This window comes from Ptiloglossa arizonensis, chromosome 10, assembly GCF_051014685.1.
Source record: "Ptiloglossa arizonensis isolate GNS036 chromosome 10, iyPtiAriz1_principal, whole genome shotgun sequence".
NCBI lineage: Eukaryota > Metazoa > Arthropoda > Insecta > Hymenoptera > Colletidae > Ptiloglossa > Ptiloglossa arizonensis.
In genome coordinates, this window is record NC_135057.1 from 11,371,659 (window position 1) to 11,398,359 (window position 26,701).

General features: G+C 37.6%; 6 protein-coding genes and 2 long non-coding RNA genes across 22 annotated transcripts in view; 4 read left to right on the forward strand and 4 right to left on the reverse strand.

The window, feature by feature from the left end:
• The window catches only part of LOC143152137 (uncharacterized), an 8,274-nt gene extending 7,942 nt beyond the window's left edge, over positions 1-332 (reverse strand). The window contains exon 1 of the mRNA XM_076321912.1: positions 71-332. Coding sequence (XP_076178027.1) covers positions 71-198 — 128 coding nt within the window. The 5' untranslated portion in view covers positions 199-332. The remainder of the gene's footprint in view (positions 1-70) is intronic.
• On the forward strand, positions 98-791 carry LOC143152149 (uncharacterized). Its single transcript, XR_012993514.1, has 3 exons — positions 98-137; positions 251-418; positions 527-791. It is a non-coding gene; the product is annotated as an uncharacterized LOC143152149 (long non-coding RNA).
• On the reverse strand, positions 706-17,092 carry LOC143152131 (DNA mismatch repair protein Msh2-like). Of its 6 annotated transcripts, XM_076321888.1 has the most exons (15): positions 16,860-17,092; positions 15,826-16,560; positions 4,445-4,568; positions 4,107-4,363; positions 3,859-4,026; positions 3,574-3,762; positions 3,083-3,477; positions 2,803-3,014; positions 2,398-2,715; positions 2,103-2,324; positions 1,782-2,014; positions 1,609-1,700; positions 1,316-1,538; positions 1,138-1,230; positions 706-993 (listed from the first exon to the last, which is right to left on the reverse strand). In XM_076321888.1, exons 1-15 carry the CDS (start codon positions 16,980-16,982, stop codon positions 838-840), a joined length of 3,540 nt encoding a protein of 1,179 aa, XP_076178003.1. In that variant the 5' UTR covers positions 16,983-17,092; the 3' UTR covers positions 706-837. The 6 variants fall into 6 exon arrangements, with proteins under 6 accessions (XP_076178003.1, XP_076178008.1, XP_076178007.1 ...); XM_076321893.1 differs by lacking the exon at positions 16,860-17,092 and having other exon boundaries at positions 4,445-4,531; positions 15,826-15,857; XM_076321892.1 differs by lacking the exons at positions 15,826-16,560; positions 16,860-17,092 and adding an exon at positions 6,174-6,186.
• On the forward strand, positions 6,639-13,616 carry LOC143152130 (uncharacterized). Of its 2 annotated transcripts, XM_076321887.1 has the most exons (3): positions 6,639-6,794; positions 7,017-11,977; positions 12,065-13,616. In XM_076321887.1, exons 2-3 carry the CDS (start codon positions 7,033-7,035, stop codon positions 12,490-12,492), a joined length of 5,373 nt encoding a protein of 1,790 aa, XP_076178002.1. In that variant the 5' UTR covers positions 6,639-6,794; positions 7,017-7,032; the 3' UTR covers positions 12,493-13,616. The 2 variants fall into 2 exon arrangements, with proteins under 2 accessions (XP_076178002.1, XP_076178001.1); XM_076321886.1 differs by having other exon boundaries at positions 7,017-13,616.
• The window catches only part of LOC143152144 (uncharacterized), an 18,202-nt gene continuing 5,254 nt past the window's right edge, over positions 13,754-26,701 (forward strand). The window contains exons 1-5 of one of the 5 annotated variants that reach the window (XM_076321944.1): positions 13,754-14,349; positions 14,426-14,626; positions 14,805-14,936; positions 15,032-15,348; positions 16,736-16,869. In XM_076321944.1, coding sequence (XP_076178059.1) covers positions 14,260-14,349; positions 14,426-14,626; positions 14,805-14,936; positions 15,032-15,343 — 735 coding nt within the window. In that variant the 5' untranslated portion in view covers positions 13,754-14,259 and the 3' untranslated portion in view covers positions 15,344-15,348; positions 16,736-16,869. Of the gene's footprint in view, positions 14,350-14,425; positions 14,627-14,804; positions 14,937-15,031; positions 15,779-15,958; positions 16,538-16,735; positions 16,870-26,701 lie in introns of those variants that run through there. The other 4 variants (XM_076321943.1, XM_076321945.1, XM_076321946.1 and 1 more) reach the window with 4 other exon arrangements.
• On the forward strand, positions 16,921-25,747 carry LOC143152148 (uncharacterized). Of its 2 annotated transcripts, XR_012993512.1 has the most exons (3): positions 16,921-18,626; positions 19,088-19,587; positions 19,669-25,741. It is a non-coding gene; the product is annotated as an uncharacterized LOC143152148 (long non-coding RNA). The 2 variants fall into 2 exon arrangements; XR_012993513.1 differs by lacking the exon at positions 16,921-18,626 and having other exon boundaries at positions 18,633-19,587; positions 19,669-25,747.
• LOC143152133 (uncharacterized) lies at positions 17,732-24,559 on the reverse strand. 4 transcript variants are annotated; one of them, XM_076321895.1, is made up of 8 exons: positions 24,401-24,559; positions 22,125-22,838; positions 19,983-21,226; positions 19,464-19,631; positions 19,144-19,384; positions 18,913-19,039; positions 18,432-18,613; positions 17,732-18,352 (listed from the first exon to the last, which is right to left on the reverse strand). In XM_076321895.1, the coding sequence occupies exons 2-8, from the start codon at positions 22,785-22,787 to the stop codon at positions 18,107-18,109; spliced, it is 2,871 nt and encodes a 956-aa protein (XP_076178010.1). In that variant the 5' UTR covers positions 22,788-22,838; positions 24,401-24,559; the 3' UTR covers positions 17,732-18,106. The 4 variants fall into 4 exon arrangements, 3 of the variants coding, with proteins under 3 accessions (XP_076178010.1, XP_076178009.1, XP_076178011.1); XM_076321894.1 differs by lacking the exon at positions 24,401-24,559 and adding an exon at positions 23,844-24,168; XM_076321896.1 differs by lacking the exon at positions 24,401-24,559 and having other exon boundaries at positions 19,983-20,854; positions 20,927-21,226; positions 22,125-22,825.
• LOC143152138 (putative fatty acyl-CoA reductase CG5065) overlaps positions 25,572-26,701 on the reverse strand; it is a 5,037-nt gene continuing 3,907 nt past the window's right edge. Inside the window, exon 10 of the mRNA XM_076321913.1 lies at positions 25,572-25,830. Coding sequence (XP_076178028.1) covers positions 25,713-25,830 — 118 coding nt within the window. The 3' untranslated portion in view covers positions 25,572-25,712. The remainder of the gene's footprint in view (positions 25,831-26,701) is intronic.

Consider the following 26,701-nt stretch of genomic DNA (forward strand, 5'->3'; position numbering starts at 1 on the left):
TTTTATTTATTTACCAATTCAGTTATTAAACTTTAATATAACTTTGACGTAAACTTAACCTCAAACTTACCACAAGTAGTCTGTATCTGAAGTTTTCCTTAAATATTTGCATGTGCTGCCGAAAGCAATAATATCAGGTACATCACAATATAATAAAATTTTAATCCAAATTTCTTCAGGGAAGACTGCGGGATCCATAATTATTAATAAAAACGATACAAAAGGTACAATTAACAGTTACTAATACAAGATTGCAGACACTCCCCAGAAACGGCGAATACGCTAGTCAAGTTCAAGGTTACAATGGTGAAAACAGTGAATCAATATGTTATCAACGGGCGGTACTTCAATAAGAATTACTGTAATGGCTATTATATAACTGATAATACGCAGTATTACGCGATGAAAGTGTTTCATAGTATGTATGGGAAAGATATCGTAGATGTATCTTATGACTGTAAACCTCTGTAGAAATTAGATACTTAAAGCTTTTAAGGTTATGTTCTAACAGTGAATGCTATTTCAGGTTTCCGGTTATGAAGCAGTGTACTTTTGCAAAAACTTTCCGATATTATTAAAATGACACGCCGTATATTCAGAAACTACACGCTGTAGAATATTAATTTTTTTCGAATATTTGAATGAAATTACATGCATATATATTTATTTGAAAACTATGGAAACAGAGAAATAACACATGTTTATACAAAAATGAATGATTTAATACAACATTTATAAAATAACACCGTACCTTTCCGTGATTTAAATTAAAAAAATATTTGAAAAAATAATTTTAACTGTCATTGTTTTAATTCCTTAATATTATCCTATTTTTATTTAAGAAGCAGCAAGAAGTGCTTCTATGTAAGGATTTTTATGAGATAAAGTTTCTTTCTTAAATGTTGAAATTTTATCCTTTAAATCTTCATCGGACAAAGATTTATCTAATTTTTTACATTTATTAACAAATTCTGAAATAAGTCCTTCAGCTTCCTGTAACATTATTAATAAAATTATTGTCTAGCTAATATTCAGTAATAATACTTAATAAATTGTTTATTAACCAATGTAATCGTGACTTCTTAGACTTTGAAATAATTTATAAATTTAAAAATATTAAGAAGATGGTAATATCACCTTAATGATTTTTTGTTTCTTCTGTGAATTATCAGATCCTTCAAAAACTGAAGCTTGATAATCTTCAAGTTCTGCTTGCTTGTGTTTAGCAAACTAAAAGTAAAATTTACTGTTTTAGTATTATTGTGGGAAAATTTTAATTAGAACATACAAAATTTATAAGGAAAAGAATATTTACCTCTATCACACTGTGTGGAAAATTTGCCATTTTAGCAACATGTATTCCAAAACTTTGATCGCATACACCTGGTTTTACTTTATATAATAAAGTTAACTTATTGTCATTGATGAGAGCTGTAACATGTTCATTTTTAACAGCTGATACTTCTTCCTCCAATTTAGTAATTTCATGAAAATGTGTTGCAAAAAGACAATAGCATTCAATATTTTTTGCTAAATATCTATAAAAACATTGAAAAGTTGTGTACTTATGAATTATAAGAAGTGTTTAGTATAGTGTTTACAACTTACTCTGCAATTGACCATGCTATACCACAACCTTCATAAGTAGATGTACCTCTTCCTAACTCGTCAATCAATACAAGAGAATTACAAGTTGCTGTCTATAAAATTTATATAAAATTTCAAAAATGAGCATTTTCAGTATAATATTTTATATTTTAAAATTTATTATTTAAATTTACTCTTAAAACAGCAGCAGTTTCTATCATTTCTATCATGAATGTAGAAAGTCCTTTTAATTGAGAGTCATCAGCACCGACACGTGCTAATATACAATCTAATAAAGATATTTCTGCTTTATCACAAGGTACGAAACTTCCAATATGTGCCATTAATGCAGCAACACCAACAGACCGTATATAAGTGCTTTTACCGCCCATATTTGGCCCAGTCACAATACTGAAGTGGCATTGTCCTACAATTTTTATTTTCATCATTGTAAAAAAAAAATAGTAAATAACACAAATATTACACATTTTAATTACACATCATAAAAATATTACCTCTTTCAAAACTGACATCATTAGCTATATAGTCTATTCCTTCTTGAATTTCTAAGCATGGATGTCGAACTTGAATAAGATTTAATTTACCAGCTTCACTAGGTAACATTTCAGGGCGAACATAAGGTATATTGGCACTTACAGCAGCAGAAGCAAAGGCAGTAAATACATCAAGACTAGCCAATAGATTTCCAATAGCTTTTATTGGACTAATATATCCAGCTATAAGTGCAATAAATATAATTTACCAGATTATGACTACATATTTTTTAAGATTGTCATAATATACACAAACCTGCAATTTCAATTATTTCTGTCACAAAATTTTTCTGTTGTATTGTATATTTTTCTCTAGCAGCAATGTATTCTTCATTCAAGACAGTTAATTTATTGCTTCGAAATCGTACGCCACTTTTATTAGAATCCAAAATAGTATAATGTTTTTTGTTTCGTAACACTTTCTCATCTTTCAATGTAACGCGAAAATAATAACCGAATTGTTGATTAGATTCTAGTTTTAGTGTTTTACCAGCTTCAATTGAAAGTTCGTCAGCGACTTTACCCAACTGTACTTGTAATTTTTCTTCTACTTCATTCATAATACTTTTTAACTCTAATAATATGAAATTAATACGTTAATTTTAAATGTACATAATTAAACATTACAGAAATAAATGTAATTACGAGTTTATATGGACACCTTTTAATTCATCATCAAATTCTAATTGAACCAAAAAATCTCCTCTTTCAGCAGCATCTAAATCAACTGTTTCTTTAACCATTTGTTGAAATTTATCCATGTTTTTAACAAGTTCAGTTAAGGGATCAGTAAACATTGTTCGTAAGGTCACAATGTTTACGGTAGTCAGTCGTTCTATTAATCTTGGTAAATGTAACATACTTATGTAAATCCTAAATCAAAGAAAATATAAATAAATTCTGAATTGAGATATATAATAGAAATTGCACAATTTACCTACTTGTATAAATCTTGTAAAGTTGCTTTTTTACTGGACAATTTTTTTGCAAGAACTTGTAAATCTGGTATACGTCTTAAGTAATCTTCATTAAGACCAGATCGTAATTCATTATCATTTACCAATGCTTCGACAACGTCGTGTCTCTCTTTTATGAGAGACAAATCTTTAAGAGGTTGTCTAACCCATTGTGCTAGAAGTCTACGACCTTGAGGTGTCCTACATTTATCCAAAAGAGTTAAAATACTTGTAGGTACATTTCCATTCAATGCAGACGGAGTATCGATGCGCGGTTCAATGTTAAGTGCTTTCATAGCAGCTGCATCTAATCTTAAATAACGAGATTGTTCTATTTGGTCCATACTAAATTGATTCAAATTTCCTTCATCTGATGTTAACTGATTAAAGAATATTATATTAAATCACAATATAATAAATATTCTGCTACTACCAGTAGGAAAAATTTTACCATTATTTGTACAAACAATACTTACATCTAAATATTTTATAAGAGCAGAAGTTGCTGACATAGCAAGATTTAAATTGATTTCAGGCAAGGACTGTACATTCTGTTGTTGACCTTCTTTGAATTTTATCAAAGTATTTAAGTCTTGTACTATTGATTCACTGGAAAATTCATTTTTCTTCTTTAAAGTGACCATTACATTATTTCGTTCCATTACCTACAAGAACAAGTAGATACCATTGTTATATTCTTCAATAATTTTCAATTAACTAGAAAATTATTTTTATGTAAAAAGAATATTTTATTTGAATACTTGTTTCAGGGTTTGAAATTCACGGCTACCTTCGCCTTGAATTAATAAACATTCTTTAGGAGCAAGTGTAACAACAAGTGATTCCAAATTAGAAAATGATTCATTATCTTGAAATTCACAAACAGAAAATAAGGTTGCAGTGGTATCTACACAACTTAATCCAACAACCTGTAAAATAAAATATAATAAAGTTACATGTGAATATTCTTCTTAAAAGATTCTTATTAAGACTAATTATAATAACTCACTCTGGATTTGCCATCCATTCCAAGTTTCACGGCTATTACACGTACACTAACTGCGACGTCGTTATTACCAAATAATACATCTTCAAAGTGTGTTAAGTTGCCAGGAGAACCCTTATATTCCAGTACCCAATTTTGATTTTTTGCTGTACCTTGATTGGTATAAACTTCTATTCTATATTGCCTCACTAATAATAAATCACGTATGAAAGATTCAAAATGATTTTTATTAAGAATAACACCCTCAGTTTTATATGGATCTGTATCAGACATAAAATTTATTTGTATGCATGTTTTTTAAGCATAGAAATTAAATTAAACTATGAAATTTAAAGATTTACCTGATCCTAACATTTTACAAACTGTTGTTGTTTTAAACACTTCCTGAGCAGCAAATAGAGCATCACTACCATGCAATGTGTAATAATCTGTTCTATTAAAAAATCGTATAGTGGTATTGAGTTTCTGAAACAAATAATTATTTAAACATACTCATATTTTGTAAAATTTCAAAATCAATTTCAGTAATTTAACTACATGCAATAAGTTAAATGCAATAAATCCTTGTATCAAGAATTATATGACACAAGCTTGTTTTTCAATGTTTCCTTGACCTATTTATGTAAGCTATGTATTTCCAGAAATGATAAATATCATTCTAAAGCAATATAAATCTGCAGGTATTGTTATTTTACATAAGTATTCTGTTAATACTAAAATGTATTTTTCCTGATACATATTTTACTGCAAGTCTTAAATGACATAAAATACAAATTAATAATATTATAAAACTAACAATGATGTCATTATTTGTTTTTATAAAGCATCAAAGTCTTTCATGTTTTTTCATCAGTTTAAAATGATATGATATTTTGTAAAAAACCTAAAATATACAATTATTACTAACATATAAATTAGTTTTCACTTTATTGATAATTTGTTATTATGCAAAATATTTGAAATATGAATAATTGGTGTTATCGACTAGAAAATTGTAATAAGTACTACTAAATCATAATTATTACATTTCACATTTCCAAGAAAATGAAGGAACTTGTATATCTGTAGGTCAATGTGTATCTGGAGGTCAAGGCATCATGAATTGATATTAATGTAATGTGTATGGTTTCAAGGGAATCTGCTATTTTGTGAAATATATTTATTAATTCTTTAACATAATATGAAATAGTATGTAATTTTTAATTAATTCCTTTCTTTCTAAAATTATTATAGTATAAAACTATTAAAGAGTTCAATAAATATTGGAAAAAAAAAACAATGATCATGAGTGTGATATTAAACTTAGACATAATTTATTGATTTTGCATTTACTGCTATTTATTAATTTGAATTGTATAGAAAGCATAATAATGTAGAACGTGGCTCCCAAACGATTAAATAGTAAGAAATTCCAATAACATTCATTTTAATGACATTATCTTGGAAGTATTATTCATTCTTATTATGATAAGAGATCACAGTTCATATTCCAGGAAAGTCAATTAAATATGTTTTAAGTAGGCCGTGACAAAAACATCTTAAACTGACTTCTTATAAATATGTAATTGTTTCAATATTATTTTGTTAAATATAATAATATATCAAACAATAGTGAAATATTCAGCCATACAAATATCTACAATACTTTTCACTTTAATTGTACAATGAACATTTTTCTGGTTTAGTAATTATTAGAAGTTTTAAATGTATTATTTTATGTATATATTGTTCAATAATACCAGATTTACTATTTATTAATAGACTTCCCTGTTTATTAATAAGGTTTAAAATTACAACAGATAGTACATAGAACGAATAAGGATATACTGAAACATATTACCATCAAACAACAATTTGGCATTCAAAAATAAATGTGTAAACAATTGTATGTTAGATTTAAAACTATATTAACATTTAGACTCACTCATATTTCTGTGATAATCACCTTGAAATTATACCTATTATGAAATAAGAATAAATTAAAATGTTACAACAAGGATGTTACACATTCAAGATGACTTCATTGATGACACATCAAACCAAATATGGAAAAACATTCATTATTATTACCTGGAAATCAAAGTATTATATCTATAGGTTCAAAAGATACATAAGATAATATTTTTGTATTATGTACATAAAATTATTAAAAATTTATTTTTTAGATTTCCCAAAATTACTTTTTAAAATAATATATTTAACTTAATATCCATGGTCAATAGAGTTTCAATTTTTGAATTAAAGAAAAAGAGGCAATAAGAAATATTAATGATTCATACAACTCTTTTTTATGTCATACAGTATTTCTTCACATATTTTATTCTATACAATTTAATCAAAATATTATTATCCAATTTATTACAAATGAAATTAAAATTTAGGAGGCATTCAATTTAAATAAAATATTGTAAATATTTGTCAATCTTTCGTTTCACAGAAATGAATGTATTGCTGTGAATTATTGATACCGATAAGAATGGATATAAACTGGAATAAACGCATAGCGAACATTATCATCATGCAAGAATGAAGAGAATGTTCTCAGAAGATGTGGTAAAAAGAAGGGGAAACCAACATAAATGGAATTGCTGCAACCAACATGCAGTATATGTCAACATTTTCTGGTACAGAGAACATCTCAATTATCAATTATCTTGCTTGAATTAGTGAATGTTGGTCTTCTGTTAAAAGGTAATTTAATTTTTAACATTAATACATAATAGTTGTGATTCAAATGTACAGTGAACATCTAATTGTAAATACTGTTAACAATGTAATGTTTCTTCTTGTAATAAGAAAATTACAAATTATATTTTTAGAAAGTAAAATATAATTTTATTAATAAAAATATATAAGTATATTTAGTCATGCATTTTTTCCATAACAAATAATAAATTATGTTTTACATTTTAGAGACCAAATTATTAATATGGTGATACAAAGGATTGTCATTTTATTGCCATTAGTAACACAAGTATTATCTGCACCAAGTGGATGTATAGAATGTAATCTTTATATCAAACATTTTCAAACTGGTACACAAGCACCTGGTAGTGTTCAAGATCACAATGGTTTAACACAGACTTCAGCACGTTTACAAGGACTTGATTATTCAAGACCTGGTACTTGGTCTGAACACAATAATTACAATACAGACAATGGATATGGAAAAGTACATGAAGAACAGGGTCAGTACGTTACTGGCCCTAAGACAATAAGATACTATACGAAAAATTATTCTTCTTATAGTTCAGGTTATCCAAATGCTGTAGGATTATCAAAGATTGAACAAGATAATTATAGACATGGTTATATACCTAATACAGAAGAAAATTTTAATTCCCAAAGAGCATATGATTTAATAGGTAATACTCAATCAATTGCACAACATGATTATAATAAAATACAGAATCGACAATATACACAATCATCAGTCAGAAGAATTAACACTCAGAGTGAGAGGCTTGAAGATTTTGGAGAATCTGGTGGAAACTCACAAGTGATACAGCAAGGTACATCTAATTTGAATACTCAAATCATTCAAGAACCTTCTTATACAAATGTGCAACCTGGAAATTGGAGCAAAGTGAATTCATATGGAACTAATGGAGGAAATGGACGTGTGTTTGAAGAAGAAGGTCAATTTGTGTCAGGACCTAAGAAGGTCCGTTATTATAGAAAAAATTTCACTTCCAGTTCTGGTTCATCTAATAGTTTTGCTATACCTGAAGTTTCTGAGATTGAACTGCAAGATGTACTCAAAAAGGTAGAAGTTATTCAGAAGCCTAGTACTATTGCACAAACGAATATTAATACATATGGACTGGCCAGTGATAATCTTCACAATATAAATAGTAATACTCATAGAGAACAAATCGACTATGGAAGCAGTTTATCTACAATGCAGCATAATGAAGGACAGCACTTCACAGATATTGTCAATGGACCTTATAGAAGTCCTTCTAAGAATACTTATGGTACAAATAATTTCAATATATACGAAAGGCACGAGGGGTATGTATCACAAATAAAACCATCTTCTCAATTCGTTAATCCTACATCAAGATATAGTAATGTACATAGTACTGGAAATAGTGGTTATAATCGAAATATGTACAGTGGAGGAACTATACAGCAACAAACAGACAATCTGCAGCAGACAGAACTTCTGGATAGTCACCAATCTACGCTTGTTCACGATCAAATAATTGATGACAACTTGAGGCAGAATGTGTATAATCAAAACAATCCTATAACTTTGGGCACACCAAGGCAGGTTTCACATTACAAAGAACACCGGACTTCTAGTCATAGAAGAGAAACATTGCTCCCTCAATATTCTGCAGATAGGATACACATTAATGAGCAGAGTGGACAGTATAACAATAAACATACAGAAAATAGTTTTAATACGGCACATCAAACATTAGACAAAATGATGACAGAAGCACTTGGAGAAGTAGGACATAATACAGATTGTAAACATGGAACAGAGGAACACACACATACAAGTTCTCAATATCATAGAAAATACAAACGTAGTCCAGAATATTATAAATTAAGTGATATACAACAACAACAAACTCAAAGACTAAGTCAACAAAATATGGATTCTAGTATAGATGCAAATGTAGACTTGCTTCAACAAACAAGTAAACTTGATGATCTCACTCAACAAACATCTGGAAAACTTGAGTTTGGGCAGCAGTCACAACAATCTTACCAACCTTGGAGACCAGGTAACAACAATCAACAATCAGAAGATCTGACCCAACAAACAAGTAATTCTGATGATTTAACTCAACAAACATCTGGGAGGCTTGAGCTTGGACAGCAGTCACAGCAATCTTATCAACGTTGGAGACCAGGTAACAACAATCAGCAATCACAATATCTGACTCAACAAACTTCTGGGAGGCGTGAGTTTGGACAGCAGTCACAGCAATCTTACCAAACTTGGAGACCAGGTAACAACAATCAACAATCAGAAGATCTGACCCAACAAACAAGTAATTTTGATGATTTAACTCAACAAACTTCTGGGAGGCTTGAGCTTGGACAACAGTCACAGCAATCTTATCAACGTTGGAGAACAGGTAACAACAATCAGCAATCACAATATCTGACTCAACAAACTTCTGGGAGGCGTGAGTTTGGACAGCAGTCACAGCAATCTTACCAACCTTGGAGACCAGGTAACAACAATCAACAATTAGAAGATCTGACCCAACAAACAAGAAATTTTGATGATTTAACTCAACAAACTTCTGGGAGGCTTGAGCTTGGACAGCAGTCACAGCAATCTTATCAACATTGGAGACCAGGTAACAACAATCAGCAATCACAATATTTGACTCAACAAACTTCTGGGAGGCGTGAGTTTGGACAGCAGTCAGAGCAATCTTACCAACGTTGGAGACCAGGTAACAACAATCAGCAATCACAAGATCTGACTCGACAAACAAGAGACTCTGATGATTTAACTCAACAAACTTCTGGAAAACTTGAGTTCGGACAGCAGTCACAGCAATCTTACCAACCTTGGCGACCAAGTAACAAGAACCAGCGATTAGAAGATCTGACTCAACAAACTGGGGAATTTGATGATTTAACTCAACAAACTTCTGGAAAACTTGAGTTTGGACAGCAATCAGAAGATTTGACTCAACAAACAAGTGACTCTGATGATTTAACTCAACAGACTTCTGGGAAGCTGGAGCTTGGACAGCAGTCACAAAATTCTGATAAACCTTGGAGACCAGGTCACAATAATGAACAATCAGAAGATCTAAACCAACAAACTGGGGAATTTGATGATTTAACTCAACAAACTTCTGGAAAACTTGAATATGGACAACAGTCACAAAATTCTGATAAACCTTGGAGACCAGGTAATAAGAATGAACAATCAGAAGATTTAACCCAACAAACTGGGGAATTTGATGATTTAACTCAACAAACTTCTGGAAAACTTGAGTTTGGACAGCAATCAGAAGATTTAACCCAACAAACTGGGGAATTTGATGATTTAACTCAACAGACATCTGGAAAACTTGAGTTTGGACAGCAGTCACAGCAATCTTACCAACCTTGGAGACCAGGTAACAAGAACCAGCGATTAGAAGATCTGACCCAACAAACTGGGGAATTTGATGATTTAACTCAACAAACTTCTGGAAAACTTGAGTTTGGACAGCAATCAGAAGATTTGACTCAACAAACAAGTGTCTTTGATGATTTAACTCAACAGACTTCTGGGAAGCTGGAGCTTGGACAGCAGTCACAAAATTCTGATAAACCTTGGAGACCAGGTCACAATAATGAACAATCAGAAGATCTAACCCAACAAACTGGGGAATTTGATGATTTAACTCAACAAACTTCTGGAAAACTTGAGTTTGGACAGCGGTCACAAAATTCTGATAAACCTTGGGGACCAGTTAATAAGAATGAACAATCAGAAGATTTAACCCAACAAACTGGGGAATTTGATGATTTAACTCAACAAACTTCTGGAAAACTTGAGTTTGGACAGCAATCAGAAGATTTGACTCAACAAACAAGTGACTTTGATGATTTAACTCAACCGACTTCTGGGAAGCTGGAGCTTGGACAGCAGTCACAAAATTCTGATAAACCTTGGAGACCAGATCACAATAATGAACAATCAGAAGATCTAACCCAACAAACTGGGGAATTTGATGATTTAACTCAACAAACTTCTGGAAAACTTGAGTTTGGACAGCAGTCACAAAATTCTGATAAACCTTGGGGACCAGTTAATAAGAATGAACAATCAGAAGATTTAACCCAACAAACTGGGGAATTTGATGATTTAACTCAACAAACTTCTGGAAAACTTGAGTTTGGACAGCAATCAGAAGATTTGACTCAACAAACAAGTGACTTTGATGATTTAACTCAACAGACTTCTGGGAAGCTGGAGCTTGGACAGCAGTCACAAAATTCTGATAAACCTTGGAGACCAGGTCACAATGATGAACAATCAGAAGATCTAACCCAACAAACTGGGGAATTTGATGATTTAACTCAACAAACTTCTGGAAAACTTGAGTTTGGACAGCAGTCACAAAATTCTGATAAACCTTGGAGACCAGTTAATAAGAATGAACAATCAGAAGATTTAACCCAACAAACTGGGAAATTTGATGATTTAACTCAACAAACTTCTGGAAAACTTGAGTTTGGACAGCAATCAGAAGATTTGACTCAACAAACAAGTGACTTTGATGATTTAACTCAACAGACTTCTGGGAAACTGGAGCTTGGACAGCAGTCACAAAATTCTTATCAACCTTGGTGGCCTAATAACCAACAGTCAGGTGATTTCACGCAACAAACTGGAAAATTGGTGCACATACCATTGTTCTCAAATTCTGATAGAGCACCAAAATCAATGAATACTCTTAATTCAGGAAATAACAGTTGGAGACATGAAAACCTTTCTCAGTTAAGTAATGTGTATGATGTAAATGGACAACAGTTGAATCAACAACAAAATGAAGATTTACCTACAGAACAGCAAATATCTAGTGTTCCATTGCCTAAACCACTGGGGAAGCCAAAACCAAGGTCAAGATATTCAAGGATTGGAATATTACCCGGTTTACAAATTGAAAATCATAATACAGATAATTCTAACAGTCAACAAACTTCCAATGCTAATATTAATGATACATCTATTGTAAACATTTATAAATTACCACCAAAAATTGTTCCAGAGTCCGATGTACATAATACTAGGGATCAAATTACCAGAGGTGATCAAAGTACAAACAATTTCATGAATAAGAATTCTTTGAAACCTTTAAGTCGAGAGTTATACAACATTGAAGGGGCAAACATGGATCAAGGTAATTTGTTACACAAGTCCAATGATGCAACTGTTGGTTTACAGTGGCATTACACATATCACCCAAGTGATCAAAGACAATTTGTAGAACGAACAGATCAAAGTCTATTGGAAAGTCAAGTTGAACTTAGTCAACAAGCAATAAGTGACACATATAATAGACAAAAACAAGTTCCAAGCAATGAAAATAAACATAGCTTAGAATCAAGAATTTTAGAAGTTTATGGAGGTGGACCATATGATGCATCTCACAGCGATGATATATATAGTGGAATAACAATAAATCCCAATGCTGCACTACCACCAATTGATAATGTTGATCCATGGGATATTCGGGAAAAGCCTAAAGAAGTGGTATTAACAACTAGCGAAGTAATACCTACACCAATATTTGTAGAACCTTTAAATGAAAATGATAAAACAATACCTTTACCATCTTTTTGGTCAAGAGTTGGTAATAAAATAACAACTACTTTTGATAAAGCCAAAGAAAAAGCTAGAACCATTTTTGGATAAATATAATATTTAATATTATTAATTAATGTATATTCATAAGCAAGTTTCCTTAATAACAAGGCTTGTCATGGTATAAAATTTATTTATTAGTATGATGTAATGTACTGTTGTCATTTATTGTGTTAATTTAATAATTTCAAGAAGTTGACATAGTATTATGGAATGCCATTATTTTTAAATTATTATATATTTTGTGTTATTATTTAAATAGAAAAACATCTTATCTAAAAATTATTATTTTGCCCTTTGAACAATGATAGTGAAAGATTGTTTTAATGTAAATGTAAATAAATTCATACTAAATTAAACATAAAAATACAATTGGCGACAATAGAAAATCATAACAGTAGATTTACTTACATCTGGAAGATTTTTAAAGTATCTAACAAAGCTTTGTTGGGCCGGGGCATCTGAAATATTTGTTTGTACATTTATTTATAATGGACAACAAAGTCGAAAATCACTTAGACTTAGACTTAGAGAAATTAAACTACTTTACTAACCCATATGAAATTGTTGGTTTGGTTGTACAGCCATAATTTTATATGAAAAGGAATAATAAAATTTACAACTTTAATTATAAATAAAGTATAAAAGTTGCAGAACGGTATATAATACTTTAAGAGCTATTGGGAAAATGTTTTAACATTGTTTACACCTTCAATACATTCCCGCAAAAATTAATTACACCATAGGCTTGGTAAATTACAGACATGAACTGAAATTTATTTAACGTCATCAATTTTACTAGTAAATTGAAATAGCCAGTGATTGTACATTCGGTAATATAATTCGTTCCATGTGGGGAGAAAATTACCAGATACATATCGTTTCCCTGAACGCTCTCTAACGTTTTTCCTTCTATCTTTCGGTTGTTCCATGATTGAAAGACGATGGTAACTTGGTGACATTTAATGTTTATAAATAGGTTAGTACCTTAATAAATAGATTATTATTTATTAAATACGTATCACTGTATTTTAATATATTTAAGTATATGTCATTTAAATAAAATTTAAGTATTCCACTTCTCCCAACTTTGCGCCACGAACCACGCAAGTGTGGGCACGACTCAATTGTGCAAATATTTTCTTAATAAGTATTAAATAATACGTATAACTCTATACCTTTTATAGTTTTTAATGTATTTTGTGTTCAATGGTTAAGGTTAAATTCTTTATATACAGTAATGGGACTTAAATAATTGAAATATGTGCACTATCGTACTGCAATGTCGGAATGTAGACTAATGCAGTAGACGATTGCCATTGATACGTTTGACATAGGACATATTACATCTGCACAGAATAAGTATACAATTCATACTTCAATGAAGAAACTGTAGGAATATTAGAAATACTTTTTTATATTATGAACGTTTTAACTACTGATCGCTTGCGATGCTTATACTGCCATCTCGTGTTTCACTAATCGAAAGAGTAAAGTAGTGCCTTCATATATTTGTTTATTTTCAATTTACAGGGATTTCTTTCTACTGGCAAATTTTTCTTCGGTTCTTAGAGTTTATCATATTTCGTTTGATTTTTTCGAACCATATTAATTTTACTGATGAGTGTTTCTAATCGTGTCATTGATAATCGCTTATGGCTGACTTTACAGGTTAGAATTTCGAGGCAAATGCGAGTGCCGTGTTCGTTCTGTTGAATATACTTTTGTACGATTTCATCAGTTATCGATCATATTTAGTTTATTTTGTCATCTACCGCGAAACGCGAGTTCTTGTATTGTTCTCTACAGTGAAGTGCAATGAGTGTTTCTGAAGAATATGCAAAAGAAGAAATGCCAGTGTCAAAATCAAAAAGAAGTTTGGAAGATTCTTTATCTATGTTGTCCGAGGTATGGTCAATCCGATTTGTCGATATTCTAGGAGCTTCGAATTAAGTTTTACGTATTAAATTTTTTATTTATGTAGGAATTGGATGCTTTAGATATTAAACCGGTGATGCTGAATTCAAGCAATGGGTTTATTTCCTCTGAAACATTAGTCGATATATTCTTGGAATTGGTTGATGCAGCTTGGGAGTTGATTCACAAACACAGGTCACACATGAAGAAATATGATCAACTCGATGACATTCGTTGTAAAATCTCAAACAATAATTATAATCTTACGGTGAGTGTTTATTATTTTTTAATTTTAGTTGTATAACATCATGTTCTTTTCCATTACAAACAACTTAGATGTATAAAGGGTAAGTGTTGTGGCAAAAGGTTAATGGATATGTGCAACTGTCATTTAGAAGTATTACATAAATGTGTGTACTTCTTAAGTAAATTGTTTTGAATTTTAGAATCACGTCAAGGCATTAAAAAAAGCTTTGGAAAGGCAGGAGTGTACTTTGAATCAAGCTTTGGAGAGAGAAAGAAGAGCAAAAGAGGAAATTCAAAGGTTAACACGCGAGCATAAATGTCTAAAAGAAGAGGTAAGACCAATGGACTCGTTTCTCCTTGAGTCTATGCTTCTATTCTCTTCGCTTGTGTGGTCTTATTTTTGGCGATCAATGTCATGTTGCTTTAGATGATTAAACTGGGAAAACTACTACGGTCAAAGGAGGATCAACATGAACACAAATTGCGATGCATAGTACAAAGCAGAGACAAATATCGCGAACAATTGGCAAAGTTGATGGAATTTCGTGAAATGAAAAGCGAGAGGAAGGTACGAATGGATCTGGATGAAGGGCGGTTGAGTGGTTATGAAAAGACTATTCTTCGCTTAGAGGAAAATAACAGTGCTATGATACAAGAAATTGGTCGTTTAAGAGAAGCGCTAACTCTTTGCTCGCTGGAAGCAGCCGTGCGCGTCGATCAAGCGTTTGAACCGATATAAAATGTGTAAGATGTGTTTTACGTGATGGAAGAGCGAGCGAGACATTCAGGACTTCTTAATTATGATAACTCGTTTTACTTTTCGATAAGCTTTATGTATTTATAACGTATTCAACGTGTGACCTTCTTTCGTATTTAATTTTTATCGTGTATTGTATACAACATTTTTTACTCCTCCTATTAATTTTTATATTCGTATTTCCATCATTTTATATCTTTATTTACCGAAGAGGACTGATATTTCTGCCCAAAACGTTATAAATATATGAAGCTTATTGAAGACCAAGTTGTCATAATTTCGTACAAGGGAGTTCTAGTTTAATCGTTGGTTTGAGAATGCTACCGAAATAGTTAGGAAAGTGACGACAAGAGAGTTACCGGTAACAGAAATTGTAATACGAATGTTGTGACAATGAAAACGGCTGCACTCCGCGTACTCTCTCCGTTACTTTTCGGACATTTACAATCGCCAGCGATACACACCGTGTTGTTCCGTTTGACGAAATGCTCCGCGTCGCTTTTGTTTCCCTTGTAAACTATTTCGGTGGGCAGTCGATTGTTCACGCTTTTGATCTTGGTCGATGAAAGTCTTATGGAGCTTTTCCCGTCAGCGCAGTTGGCATGTAGCCAGATGTTGTTCGTGGCGACTACGTTCGTGCTGGCATTTGAAAAGATGCTGTCCTTGATCTGAACTAGATCGCTTTCGATCCATACGTGACCCGGCTTTTGGAGCCGAAATTCGGAACGAAGGATCTTTACGATCGCGAAATCAGCAAAGTTCAACGGACCGGTCACGTTTCGAAACACGCTGTCCTCTATACGCAGGATGTTACCCTTCTCCGAGAAATTTAGCTCATCGATGCGCTCGATCGTGACGTTGATCATTGTGAAATCGTTCACGGCGATGCTGGCAAATTGCTCCTCTAAATGATCGATTCGTGTGTTCTCAAGCCACACGCTCTCGATCCCGCCCAGATTGACGAACGTGTCCTGCGTAATAGAGGGTATCCACCCTACGTTGGACAATTTCAACCGCTTCAATTTCTTCGACATTAGGTACAACTCAAAGATCAAGCGTTCGCTGATATTCTGCACGATCACTTCCGCAATACGGTTTGTACTTATCAAACTAGAATGGTGGAGGTTTGCGGAATTGCAGGATGCGATCTGCAGACTGGTCACGTTCTCGTAGTTGTAGCCGTCTGGTAGGAAGAACTCCTGGAAGGAAAGAAAAGGATGTTTCGCGACAGATTCCTCGATCCATTTGCATTTAGAAGCGGAACAGGTTAAATCATGACATTTTTAAAATTCATTTGCGTTGGTAATTTATAATACCTTGAACTAACTATGCCATCGATACTCGGCTAACAATATCACTTTTTTCAAATCATAGATATCTCACTCGACGCCTGCGGATAATACTTCTATGTCCGATGTTACGGTCTGGAACTCCCGTACGGAATACTTCACTTCCCGATGCAAATGGTTCAACCGTCGTATGGTACAAGATCGCTTACCTCGTTCCCGACGCAGCGACACATCATCGTCGTTTGTTCGTAAAGTTTGCACTGTTCGCTGATGCAGTTCGCCGTTGCGAGCAACACCAGGCAACAACCAATCGGTCCCAGTAACGTCTTCATTTGCTACCGGTTTCTGTCTTCCTTCTCGTATACGTATCTCGACCGTTTCGAGCGGATTCTCGTTTGTTCGTCGCGCCTTCTCACACGTCACGAATTTACCGAGATTTAATGTCACGAGTTGCAAACAGAACTCGACGTCGAGCTCGCGCGCATTGCAGCGAAAGTAAAAGTCTACGCCACGGTTGTCTGTCGGAGGGTCTTCGTGTAGCACCGAATGAAAATCGGTTGTCGGGATGAAGATGGACAGTTCGTTTCGTGCCGCTTTTATGTTGAGTGACACATGCGCCGTCGCTCGATCGCGACGCGTTCCGTCCGCTAAACTCGTCGAGGCGGATGAGATGGACGTGAATTGTTCGGCTTCGGTGCTGTCGCGTGTTAGTGTTGAATTGCATATCGTTTCGTCGAGTGCACGGACATACGAGCGCGCGAGCCTGTTTGCGCATTTACACACACCGCAGCGATCACAACAAGCGTCCAATTGCTCACCCGTTGGTAAATAAGTCTGGGCAATTCCGGATCAGAAAAGTACCGCGTGACCATACCGGAACCGATTCACCGACCTTAGACACGGGTTTGTCGCTACAATGCCTCGGTAGTTCTTTTTTTACAGTTTTTCATCCTTCGTCAATGAATTTCCGTCAAGCGATTTCGATTCTCGTTCACTTAGAATTGTAACCTACGTGTTTTTTTCTTTTTTTTTTTTTTTTGGTACAGTAAAAGGGTATTCGCGTAAATAATCAAGACTCAAATATTGTAAAATAAAGGTAACGCTTGTATCATATTTATTTACGAACATTGTACATAGACAAGAAAGAGTGCGAAAGAGTTGTACATGCGAAATGACAGCGAACTCGTGTACAACGATCAGTGTACGACTGTAACGTGTTTCCTCTTTTTGTATTTTTTTTAAATTTTGTCTGTACGGTAGAACGACGGTTCGTGAGAAAAATTAATCATCGCACGGGCGACAAATCGGAGGAGAACGTGCGTCAGAGGATAAACGATAAACGTGACTGCGAACGTTGATAGACGGTATCCGGGTAGCCATATTGTACATGGGTAAGGTGCGACGACATTCATTGCGAACGCATGGCGTTTGTCTTTGAGCGGGATTTCAGTCGTTATCATAATCTTTTGTAAACGATTTTCCGTAGTTCGGGTTTCCGTTCCGACGAGACGAGCGCCAACGGTGTCTTTCCTTGGCGATTTGGTAGATTCGTGTAGCCTCCCGCGTGAACCAAGAGCCAGAAAACGTCTCGTTGCTTGTCCAGGGACACGCTATTCGAAATAGCAGCCGCTAGGTGAAGTGCCGTGTTGTGATTGTAATTGGTCGCGTTCACTAAATCGGAATCGTGTACAGTCAGCAACACCTGTTGAACACGAACGAGCGTTTAAAGAACAGGCATAGAACTTGACGGAATTGATTGTAAAAGCGATGAAAGGGCTTACCTTCACAAGAGCGGGGTCGCAGTTCAGAGACACAGCCGTGTGCAGCGCGGTGTTCCCGCATTTTGTCTCCTTGATTTTTGGATCGGCGCCGTACTTCAGCAGCAGCTTCACCGTGGCCACGGACACGACTCCCCTCGTCGATGGATCGTGCGACTGCACAGCGACGTGAAGAGCGGTTTTTCCTGCGAGAACCAAGTGGGTAAAATCAAAATCAGTTTGCGACGTCCCTTGGCGAATCATCGTTTACTGTGGCGCAACCAAAAATTGGAACAAATTTGTATTTAATTCTCTAAACGCATTTCAAAATTTCTGTTACGATAACGATTAGAAAACAATTTCTAAATTTCATAAGGGGGAGCACAATCTTGTCCATCTTGCAAGGAAAGATTTCTCTTTGTGTTCAATTCTGTAAATGTTCTTTCAAATTCTGTTTGCGTTCCGGTTGCGCTACTGTCCACTCAGGAAGTTTCTAGTTTCTAACCATCGTAGTTGCGTTTCGACAGATCGAAAACCGCGTTCCCTTGGATCGTTTTTAAAGCTAATAACTCGGCGAGGATTTCGCCGTGGGAATCCCCTTGCGCCGCGACCGAGTGTATCAGCGTGTCTCCCTACGAGCAAATTAGGTAGCGTGTAAATTGCGTTTGTGAATTGAACAGGTGTAGGGAGGAGAAGAAGTGGCGAAATGACACAGCATTGATCGTAAAAGGTTTACCCGGGTGTGATACAGGCGTTGACTGACGTCGATTCCTTTTTGTAACATAGTCGCGGCCAGGTAGCCGGTAACGTAGGAGAACTGTGGACAGTTCAAGGCAGCCAGGTAGAGAGCGTCCTCGTCGCGATTGTTTGTAACCGTTAGTGCTCCCCTGGCTATGCTCAATCTTTCAACGAGCGGCGCCAAGTATGCCTTCTTGTCCGCGAGTTCTTCCGGATTGCCCACCAAACACATCAGCATTCTGTCGAGAAACGCTGAGAAGTAAATAAAACCTCCATGGATGTACACGATGGATCGTTCACGATCACGAACGTTCTTACGTGTCTCCGTCTTCGTCCTGCTTGGCGAGTTCCTCCACCGATCGTTTCAGCAGACAGCTCATAGCTCTCTCCACCTCCTTAGGATCCAAACCCTCTTTCAATCTTTCGCTCGCCTTCACGGACGGTAAGTTCAGCGACGGCCAGGGCATTATGCTACGGCCGGAGTTTCTGTAACGAGGAAAATATTGCAATCGATTTCTTGCAGCTTAGGAACCATGCGCGGGTAAACGATCATCGTGCGATGCGAGTGCACCCATGAGATCGTTTACCACGTATAGATGTAACACCGTGCCGGACCGATGCGACTGGGATGCAATTTTACATAGATATCGATTCAGATTTGCCGCTGAACGCGAAGCCGAGTGTTCCACCTGGACACGATAATTTTATCTACGAACTGACACGACTGGAGGGCAATATGTCGTTACCATGTGTGGACCATGCAACGAACCAATGATATCTCGCCGACCTGACCCAACCCGAGTTCGCCACGCCCACTGTTCGTTACCGGGAACTCACCGTCGTCGCTGAGGACTTGAAGGCTCAAAGCAGGCGACCATTTTCGGTATTCGAAAGTCGTCGTTCGTGTCCGTCCACTTCGCGGGACTAAATTCTTCGTTGGTGTTCCTTCGTTGTCGTTCGAAGAGCGAAAGTTGAGCGTTCACATCGGGAACAACGGTGACATCCACCGTTGGCGATGAATGGCAAGCGGATTGAAATAACGAGGGAAAGTCGATGTCGCCACCGGCGCAGCTGTCCGTTCCGGTGGTTTTCGGTTGCGTTGGCCTACTTTGGTCCGCGACATTGATCGCGATCGGTTTCATCGTCTCCACGTAGGGAATGTTGCTCCGGGTGGTGAACGTAACGTTCGATTTGGACTCGGTCGCGGCAAGTCGATCGCGATTCGAGTGGACGTTAGATTCGAATCGCGTCAAGTATCTCTCCTCGACGGGATCCTCTCGAAGAGAAAACTCTTGACACGCCAAGGGATTCACGAACGAAAGCAAACCAGCGACGTTATCCGATCCCGACGTATCGTTTCGTCGCGTTTCCTGCTTCTCCAGTTTCTCCTCCCCCAAACCTCTCAGGACCTCCTCGATCAGCTGTAATTCATTGTTGTCGATGGTATCTACAATATCGGTTGCGCCAACGGTGTTACCGGCACCGTTCGCTCTGAGCGATTCGCAAGCGTCGTTCCAGAACGAGAGGTTCTCGAGATCCTCGCCCAGTTGTTCCTCGATACGTGAACAGAACGGCACTCGGCAATCGGTGGGACTTGGTGTGTCCCCGTACGATTGATTCGACGACGAAGAGAAGCATGACGAAGACGAGGAGGAGGAGTTCGAGGACGAGGAGAGAAGCTGCTGCGGCCTGTACGTCGTAGCGGCGACCTGTGGATACGGATCAAGTGAATCAGACGATTTCGAACGAACGAACAATACGAGAGAATAAGATGCGAGAACCTGAGGAGAACCAACTGGACTGTAGATGAGGTTCATCCGTGGCATTTGAAGAGGTTCCGCGTAGGTGACCGAGGCAGGTGAGCGAGCGCAGCTCGAGCCACGACTGTCGCATCTCGAAACAGTTGCGTTGCTACCACCGACGAAAGAATCCTGCCATTCTGTCGTCGTTTCCGGTAAACCGAGAAGATTGCTGTCCGAAAGATTTTGGGCCGGTTGAAAAGCACCGCGGGAGAGTATCTCCAGCAATGTGTCTTCGGTTGGATCGCTTGGACTCGGTTGGATCGATGAATCCAAGGTAAGCTGAAACAGTTGAGGTCTCAATGAATCAAGGCATTGAAGCTTCCCCGATGCTTGAACAATCGCGACACTCCTCGTTAGGTCGATTGTATCTAGAGAGGCAAACTTTTGTGGGAGTGAAACGCATACGAGAAGAAATTTTATCAGTACGATGTTACACTGTAAATACCCATGAACCTTCTTATCGGCCACGGAGTGGTTTCGAAAATTGAAATACAAATCGATCAGAACTTGAATCGAACCAGATCAGACACCGAATTCCGATCACTTGAATCGAAACTGCACGATGGATTCGATGCGACGGGGATGAAATCTTTAGATCGAGCCAAGACGTGGACAGTTTCCAACTTTTCGATGTTGCAAAAATATATACATACAAATTGGTCTACAAATAGCGAGTGCCGGAGATAAGACGCGTGTTTAAATAACACGAGATAAGTACGTTGTATGGTGATCGAAGAGGCTGCGCGAGCAAAGTCGAATCCATGCGACATGGGTCGATAATTACCGACTCAGCGAAATCATGGGCGCGTGATACCGGCCGTTAAAGTGTCAACTGCTCTTATCCCTTTTGTTACGACGGTTCTCTCCGTTAGAACCCTCTCGCTGAATGTGGCGACGCGCCGTAATTATGCGTTCGTTTCGGCGTTTAAATTTATCTTGCACTTAAAAAAGTTATGCTTAAAATGTTTGGAAAAAAAAAAAACAAAAAAAACTGAAGCAAAATATTTGTAAAATCTTAATAAACTTATTTTAATGAAACACCGAAGAATCTCAAGTTCGGAACGAATGTATTCCGTGGAGAGCGATTACAGTCGCTCGTCGTGCGCGAATGACGTCTTGTCGCGAGCGTTTACGCTCGTCGGTGGTAGCGAAAGGGTTAAGAAGAGATCATACTTACGCCCACATTGGTATTGCACGCTTCCAACGCGTTTCGGTCCTTGTCGCTCCAGGAGTTCCCAACCGTTTTTGTGGCCTCTTGGAGTTGATCGAGACACGCGTTCAGTTTCTCGCTGTACTCTTTGTCACGTAGTATCTGCACCGCGGTCTCGTCGTAATCGAGAACAGACGTTTCGTTTGTTTTCGAGTAGGAACGAATCAGTCCGCTGGTGGTCCAATATGGCCGATCGCGAGGCGTGGACAGAAGCTGCGATTTGATCGGTCCACGTTCAACGAGACGTTCGCAACGGTTGTCGCTGTCGCTGTTGTCGTCGTCTTCGTCGTCATCGTTGTCGCCACCGTCGTGCGTAGTCGAATTCGACGCCAGGGGTCCGCCATAATTTGGTCGATCGCCGAATTGTTCGCGATCGGCCGGTTCGCGCGTTTTTTGTTCCACCATGGACTCGCGCCACTTACCAGTGTCCCGCGCGAGTCGAAGACTCTCGATTTGCTCGATTATACCCTCGAAATCGTTCGACAAACGAAGAACGATCGAATCCGCCGGCGTATAAACCGGTATGGATTTTTTCTCGAGGCGAGGAAGGGACATCGCAGTAGCTTTCGCCATCTTCGATGAATCCTCTTCTCGGCGGTTTGCAGCAGTGGACGAATCGCCGTGCACCATCGACACCTACCGATTCCGTGTATTCTTATCTACCTACAATTCCTTGGCCGCCTGCGAGAAGAAAGTTTCTGTTGTTTTAATCGATTTCGACGGGAAATAATTTATTCGTAACTCTCTTATCGTAAAAATATTATAATAAAAAAAACAAATATACGGATATTATTACGGAGAGAAAACAGATAGTGTGTGTGTGTGTGTAATAAAATATAAAGCGGTTGTCGGAGGTGATACGATAATATAATGTACAAGTGTGAACGAATCAGGAAGTGATTTACGATTAAAGAAATCAGGAAAGGAATTTACATAATTAGCAAGATTATTGGCACGATTACGTAATCTAACAGCACAAAAAAATCGGTATAAAGAGAAGTTAATTTCGAAGTTTCGTGTTTTGGGAGAAATGTTTTTAAGCAAAAGATCTGCAGAGTATCCTCTGCCTTCTTATGCATCTATATTTAGAAGATAAAGAAGTTATTAAAGTAGAAGGATTTTTGAAACCGGGGCAATGTCGTTTGATAAAGTCGGGTGACCCGATCGAGCCAGTTAACAACATCTCCAATACGCAAAGTGAAAGAAAATTTATTATCGCAAGTTACGTCCAGATCGCAAACATCTTTGATAGATTCTAATGGTAGTATCGTATCGTCAACGAGCGACCCTTGTTACACAGTGGATAGAATTATTAAAATCGGGTCAATCGATTGCTATAACATCAAAATGTTCTTAAAGAACAACTTTCCAACTGGAGTGGCGCATTTGAACATTTTTCGTGTTCGAATGAAAACATTGCGATTTCACCATAGAGACCCATCGCCACGGCAAAACATCGTAAACTCGAAGGACGAACAAACGCTACAAGAACATGTATAATGCATACGTAATATAGAAGTAAAATCGGGGGAATCGCGATGTTCTCCGTTGCCTTTGCAACGCTTGCAGCTGTTGTCAAACGTTTCCAACTTGCGATAATCCCACTGAAAATATTCGGAGTATAAATCATGCTATTCGTGGAATCGCGCCGCTCGTTGTATATAATTGTTTCGCTCGAAGACCAACCCGTTTTTGCGTCACAGAAGTGTCGGGAATGAAGCAACAGTAGCTTATCCCGTATTCACGCGCGCGCTATCAATCGTTTCATCTGTAACCGGTTGCGTGGTCGTTTCGTAGCTGCGCGTCAATAATCTGCCAGACGCCTGGAAAGCCAAAAGCGACTATTGTTTAAGACCACCCTGTGGTTCAGTGAGAACAGCTGTCGTCTGTCACTCGCGGAAACACGATCTACAACGATCGTCGCGTTCACACTTTCGTCGTCTCTCCCGTTTCGACGTAACACGCTTTGTATCACTTTGTCCTGGGAATTCACGTGCAACTGGCGAGGCAGTGCGAGGTACGCGGGGACTGGCGTTGGCGCGCGATTCTCTCGCTCGTCGCTTGCTCGCACACGCATGCACGCATTCACGCACGCACGCATTCACGCACGCAAGCATTGACTTTGCGCGCCATCCGTGACACGATGCGTAAACCAATGCAACGCACTCTCGCGACACCGTAGATATGAATTTTGTTGGTTTCGCATCGTTGATTCGTTGAAATAGAAATACAGATCCACCTACCTGTTTTACGATTCTAGGATGAACGATCTGCCCTTTTAACCAGTTCGTAATGAAACGTGGCGGTGGCTGCGCACCTCGAACACGATCTTTTGACTCGAAACCGTCTTATTCATCGATCGCGCGAGAAATCGAGCTACGCTTGACCAGTCGGTCGCTCGATTCGCCGGACGATTACGATTCCAGTTAGACCGGTGATAGCGATTGCGCATGCGCGACCACCGATGACGAACGCCTCGAAGACCATCATTTGCATATAGATTGCGCGTGTACATTCGCTCGACGGGTGTGCAACCGTGAGCCACGAATTCGCGTGACCGTGCACAACGAAAAATATCATCCTTGGGTTTTTACTGCTCTTGTTCGTCTCGAAATTCGATCTCTACGGTCTAGTCATACTTGTTTTCCGGTGTTTCTAGAGTTTAATTGTAAGTTATCGCTCGACGTTTGGCGGCGACACGGACGAAGGACTTTCTCTGGCAGCGTGCCACCGTTGGTAACCCACTGTTGGTCATTAATCGTTTTCTTTTCTAATCGGAAGGTCGTATGTCAAATGCAATTGAAAATATTAATCGTTGGTTCTCGATTGCTCGAGACAATTGATTCTTTTTTTGGTACGGAATCGGTGTTCGGTGAATCGATAATTGTCAATTCAATTACATTTTGTTCGACATTGCGGTAAACGAACGCGAAGGAGGTCGAGGATAAGAGCAAAAGTAATGTTAGAAGCGCGAAAACGGTGCAACGCGAAGGGGGCGATATCGTCGCTAAAATGGAGGGGTTAATAACAGCCTTGCAGGGGGCGGTAGAGCGGCGAAGAGAACCGACTACGACGAAATCGTATCGATCGTCGAGATCTCGGTCGTTCCAGAAAGACGATCTATTTTTTTGTACCAGTTTTTCCATACATCCGAAAAGTATAAGTATATTACCAATAAAAATAATTACCCCTCAATCGCGCCAAATTTAAGCATTCTTTATTCTTCGCCGATATATTCCAAAATATTAAATGCTACCAGAAATTTTTTAAATTATTTCATATTCTCCCGTGAGAGGGCATCTGCCCCGTTGTCCTACCGGTACGCGTATGAAATGCTCGGTGTAAACAATAGCATTTCACCGAAGGAGTGACACGTTTGGTCGGAGAAGAGAAAAATTCACAAACTCGCGCGTGTACGCTGATATTTTCGTTTTATTTTTAACAAACGGCTCGACTCGCTCGGGCTCGTTCTTTTGTCTCGAAATTCAAAGCTCCTACGGTCAACATCTCTGAACGTACGAGAACACGCGAGGCATGGTACTCGTTCAACAACGACTAGGCCGCGAGGGATGCGAACTGCTCGTAAATGAACGAAAAAAATCCAAGTTTCCCGAGAATCCACGTAAACAGCAGTACGACACCCGCGTCGAATATCCTGTCGATCCACTCCATCCTGCAACAACGTAACCTCGAAAATTATTCGCGTTGTACGTTAAAATGCACGATGCGTGATCGCGGGGTTCGTTTCCGAGAAAATTCACCGAATGCAAATTCTAAAATTATTGCCGTGCGCGACTAAAAATATCGAACAAGAAGGAAACGACGCATGCTTTCGATTATTATGTGGGTTTAATACGGTCGGGGTTTCCCGCTCGCGATCGTACGTCACGAGACGGTTAATACTGTCTCATCCCCACTGTTCGCTGACAAGGACGGGAATTGACTCGCTATCGAGTAGTCGAGCGGACGAGTTGTCGCGAGCGATTCGTAAACACCGATCGGACGTAATGGAAGAAGGACGGAAGGAGAGACGACGGAATCAAGGGCAAAGTCTTCCGTTGTGTGTGGGAACGAAACACGGCGACGGTGGGGAGGCAGTTCGGGTGATCGATCAAACGAACTACGCGTGGAATATGTATTCCGAGGTAAGAGAGAATACTGTACTTTTGTGGTGGTAGCTTCGATCGTGCTAATAAACATACATATTTTCCGAGTGAAAATCGTGCATCACATACTATAGCGTGATCGAAAAGTGTTTGGAGGGGAGTAAATATTTATACCGTGGTTTGGTGTAACGAGTGATACCGAATCAATATTATCCATCATGAATTATGACATCGAAAGGTACCAAACTCGTTCGATGCTTCTAAGCGACCAACGATACACGTTCGATTCGAAATGTAAGTCAAGGAACAACGTTTGGTATCGCAAAACTATTCCGACCGGAATGGACATCTATTACCCGCGAACTATATACTAATTGCTCGAGTATCGATCGCTAAATGGTGCAGCGGTTGCGACAAAAGAGTGAATGGATCCTAAAT

Excerpts from the sequence above, each read along its gene's own strand:
- LOC143152130 (XM_076321886.1), top strand. The coding sequence starts at position 7,033 with ATGGTGATACAAAGGATTGTCATTTTATTGCCATTAGTAACACAAGTA.
- LOC143152131 (XM_076321888.1), bottom strand. The coding sequence starts at position 16,982 with ATGAAGACGTTACTGGGACCGATTGGTTGTTGCCTGGTGTTGCTCGCA. Across the intron at positions 3,763-3,858 it reads AATTTCAAACCCTGAAACAA|GTAATGGAACGAAATAATGT; the intron begins GTATTCAAATAA and ends TTGTTCTTGTAG. Across the intron at positions 2,716-2,802 it reads ATTTGATGATGAATTAAAAG|AGTTAAAAAGTATTATGAAT; the intron begins GTGTCCATATAA and ends TCATATTATTAG.
- LOC143152133 (XM_076321895.1), bottom strand. The coding sequence starts at position 22,787 with ATGGTGCACGGCGATTCGTCCACTGCTGCAAACCGCCGAGAAGAGGAT. Across the intron at positions 21,227-22,124 it reads CGTGCAATACCAATGTGGGC|CTTACCTTGGATTCATCGAT; the intron begins GTAAGTATGATC and ends CAACTGTTTCAG. Across the intron at positions 19,385-19,463 it reads CAGGACGAAGACGGAGACAC|AATGCTGATGTGTTTGGTGG; the intron begins GTAAGAACGTTC and ends GTTTCTCGACAG.